The sequence below is a fragment of the Protomyctophum bolini genome (genome assembly GCF_963924005.1).
Source record: "Protomyctophum bolini genome assembly, chromosome: 12".
Lineage (NCBI taxonomy): Eukaryota > Metazoa > Chordata > Actinopteri > Myctophiformes > Myctophidae > Protomyctophum > Protomyctophum bolini.
In genome coordinates this window covers 24652832-24656542 of record NC_137873.1, presented here as the reverse complement: position 1 = coordinate 24656542, position 3711 = coordinate 24652832, and the positions used below count along the sequence as shown (strand labels likewise).

The 3711-nt window shown below is 46.8% G+C and overlaps 1 protein-coding gene across 1 annotated transcript in view; it reads left to right on the top strand.

Annotated features, from left to right (window-relative positions):
- angptl1b (angiopoietin-like 1b) overlaps nt 1-3169 on the top strand; it is an 11374-nt gene extending 8205 nt beyond the window's left edge. Inside the window, exons 4-5 of the mRNA XM_080778437.1 lie at nt 1610-1880; nt 2400-3169. Coding sequence (XP_080634563.1) covers nt 1610-1880; nt 2400-2587 — 459 coding nt within the window. The 3' untranslated portion in view covers nt 2588-3169. The remainder of the gene's footprint in view (nt 1-1609; nt 1881-2399) is intronic.
- The last annotated feature ends 542 nt before the right edge of the window (nt 3170-3711 follow it).

Sequence of the window (3711 nt, the reverse complement as noted above, 5' to 3'; positions counted from 1 at the left end):
GTCCCAGCCCAGGGAACATTTCCTAGGCCCAGAGCCCTGGTGTTTTCACTTACTGTAAAATATAATGTCTGTGTCAGCACCAGCATTACTCCATAGAGGCAATTTGGTTTTTGATTCCCATTTATGAAATGTTAGAAGCCGGAGTATGAAGGTATGTTCCACAGCTCAATCTGCACGCGTTTCCCCTCCCAAAACCACTGCTACTATGCTGCCTGGATGGATGGTTGGCTGGCTGGCTGGCTGGCTGGCTAGCTGACTGAATGGCTGGATGGTCCACTTACTTCAGTGTACAATACAGTCCCACTCATCAAAGGTCTTTTTTCAAGCTAGGACGAGATGAAGTGTATCAGTGTTGGCGGCCTTGGTGATTCAGTCTTCCGTTCAGCCCAGCCAGGCTTGCGTATGTTGCACTGGTAGCTAAATTACTCTCTTCAACATTGATTTGTCTCCCTACTGGCCCACAAAGCCACACACACACACGTTCCTGTGTATATCTGAACTTGTAATATACTTGTGGGGACATCGGGCCCTCACAAGTATAGTAATACCAGCACACACACACACACATGCACGCGCATGCACACAGCACCGGCGTCGAGGCCCCTGACTTCAAGCCCACATCATTCATCATCCCCTGGCTCGGCCACTTAATCCACAATCACAAACCACAGCCATCTCGATGAAATGAAGTGTTCTGGAGGAGCACACAGCCAGACATAGATTGGTCATGGCTCTTCAACACAAACACACAAGCGAGTATCACCATTAGCTGTGATCCAGGAGATCTGTAGGGGTTTGTGAGAGGAGCCGCCGGGGCCCCGCTGCGCAGACCCAATGCTTAACTTTCCAGAATAAATCCGCCAGAACATCTTTCGTACGGTCTCAAATTGCACAGTGGTGCATCATGGGTAAATTTCCTGTCCGCCACTGTGGAGGCCGGGGTACGTCTGGGCAATGAACCGAAAATATTACGGTTACACTTACAAAGACAACTAAACTCTCATATACAATATACATACTGTGCATACACTCCCACATCCCCCAATAGATACTCCAAGAGTGCCTTCTAAATCAGCCTTAGCAGATTTACAAGCTCGCAACGCAGCACGAAGTTATTATTACAATAAAATTATATTTTATATAACTATTATTAAACCCACTAGAATAATTATAGAATGTAGGCTATAAGAATGACAATTCAATGTGTCATTCTCTTCACTGTTACTGTATCTCCCCAGTCCTCACCTACAGCATAGACAGTTGCAGAAATCTGTACTATAAAAAAAATAACTTTGATCAAAAAAGAGTTGAAATGACAGCATCGTATCACATTGCTCGCGACTCTTTCTTTCTAAAAATCAACTTTGTAATTTGACTTAACTACTATGTCATCAAAAGGAACAAATCAGCTGGAATGCATCATAGCGATACATTCCCATGGTCCTTTCCATGAAAGAGAATGTTTCATGTCCCTAAACAATTCTCATGTTTCCAAACTCTGCTAAATACCACAGAACAAACAACTGGCAGTACTTTCTCTAATCTCAAAGTTATCTTCCTGTAATCTTCTTTTTTTTCCTTCGTTTTTTATTTTTTCTTTTTGACTCAGAGCGGCTTTGGCAACATAGACGGAGAGTACTGGCTGGGTCTGGAGGGCATTTACAACCTGGGGAGGCAGGGCGACTACAAGCTGGTGGTGGAGTTGGAGGACTGGATGGGGAAGAAGGTGTACGCCCAGTACAGCAGCTTCCACCTGGAGCCAGAGAGCGAGGCCTACCGCCTCAGGCTGGGAACCTACATGGGCAACGCCGGGGATTCCCTCAGCAGCCACAACGGCAAGCAGTTCACCACCCTGGATCGTGACAAGGACGCTTTCTCAGGTAGATCAGACTGTGTGGGGCTGTGGGCGCTATAGCCTTGAATTCCCTTTGAGGTGTAGAAGATACCTCATACCTGCAATTTACAATTGGGCATTTCAAGAATCATAATCAAGCTAAGAACCTAACATCTAACTAACAGTAGAATATCTGTACAGTGAAGCTATCAGTATACACTATAGACTAGTGCTATGTCTACATAAAATGCCATCTAAATGAGATAAGTTTAGCCTTTGTATACTGTAAGGGTCGTCGAGACTAGTGCAAGTGCTACAGCATTTTGATGAAGTGTACAGACCTTCATATTTACGTTCAGTACTTTCAGTTTTCAAACATGCATATCTGGATCTTTTGTAAGTAGATTATTCTCTGAAGAGCATATTACGTCAGGTGAGGCAACCTATTTGACCACCACTCCTCCCCCTGTCCCCATTGACCACCACTCCTCCCCCTGTCCCCATTGACCACCACTCCTCCCCCTGTCCCCATTGACCACCACTCCTCCCCCTGTCCCCGATGCAGGTAACTGTGCACACTTCCATAAAGGTGGCTGGTGGTACAACGCCTGCGGGCAAGCCAACCTCAACGGTGTCTGGTACACCGGCGGCGTCTATCGCAGCAAGTTCCAGGACGGAATCTTCTGGGCCGACTACGGCGGGGGCTTTTACTCCATGAAGACCGTCCGCATGATGATCAGACCCATAGACTGAGGAGACACTGTGACGCTGGTGGTGCAGGCGTGGCTGTGGAGGTGGAGATGGGCATACATACATACACCAGAATAAAGGCAGACGCAGGCTTGCATCGTATATGCCAGCACAAAACTGGCAAAACACACCCGTGGAGAACCTTCAACATTGACTTGAACTTCCTCAGGCTCTGTAATATCATTGTGTTCTGAATATCGTGATGAATTACGGGACACGGATTTAGGAGTCATGACTATTTAAAAAGCCACGTTGTTCCTTCAACCCTCATGTATGAATATCTATGAGGTTCAATGAGAATAATATTATCTATTATGTGCCTGTGCATTTTGCCAGTCTTTGACGTATAATGTATCAACTGAAGGAGCCATTTCTGCCTGTCTGTGCCTTTAACCCGTTTGATGGGCGGGTTCACCATGGGGGGTGTGTGTCACACAGGATTGACATAATGACACAGGTGCAACAAGCCAGGTTGAATGGTTTGGAAGGTATGGGCACAAGAGATCACACGGTTTTTACCGTATCACTGTATTTTGCATAACAAAACTGCTGTATTACAGAACCTGTACAATAAATGGGAACCTCACCCTATACAGCAGTCAATGCCTGGACAATATAATATATACGCGTCGAAAACAGTCTCTGTATGCATGTGCCCAGCCGAGAGGCAATGTAAAGTTTGAGCTTGCCTCTACACAAGTAAAAACCTGATCAAGGAAGACAATCGCGATTCGTCTCATCTGGAGATTCTGATCTGGAGATCCTGAGCAGGCTGATCTCCTTTCCCGAAGTACCCTGGATGGAAGAAGAGCTTTGGATCGTTCCCGAACTGGACTGGACAACACAACACAACTTCAACACTTCGCTCATCTGAGAACGGCGTCTCCCCGGGCCGCCCCCCCCCCCCCGCCGTTGTGAAAGAAACGGAGCGCACCGATCGCCGACACATGCAAAATGCTGCAGGCTATCGCTGGTTAGTGCATATTCACCCACACATTTATTTTTGTTTGGAGCGGCATCGCGCCGTAAAATGACTTGGATCACGGCCGCTGTTTGTTGAACAAACAACCCCCCCCCCCTTTCTGCCATACACGCGCACATCAAGACCACAAGAGTGCGTGTCTCTG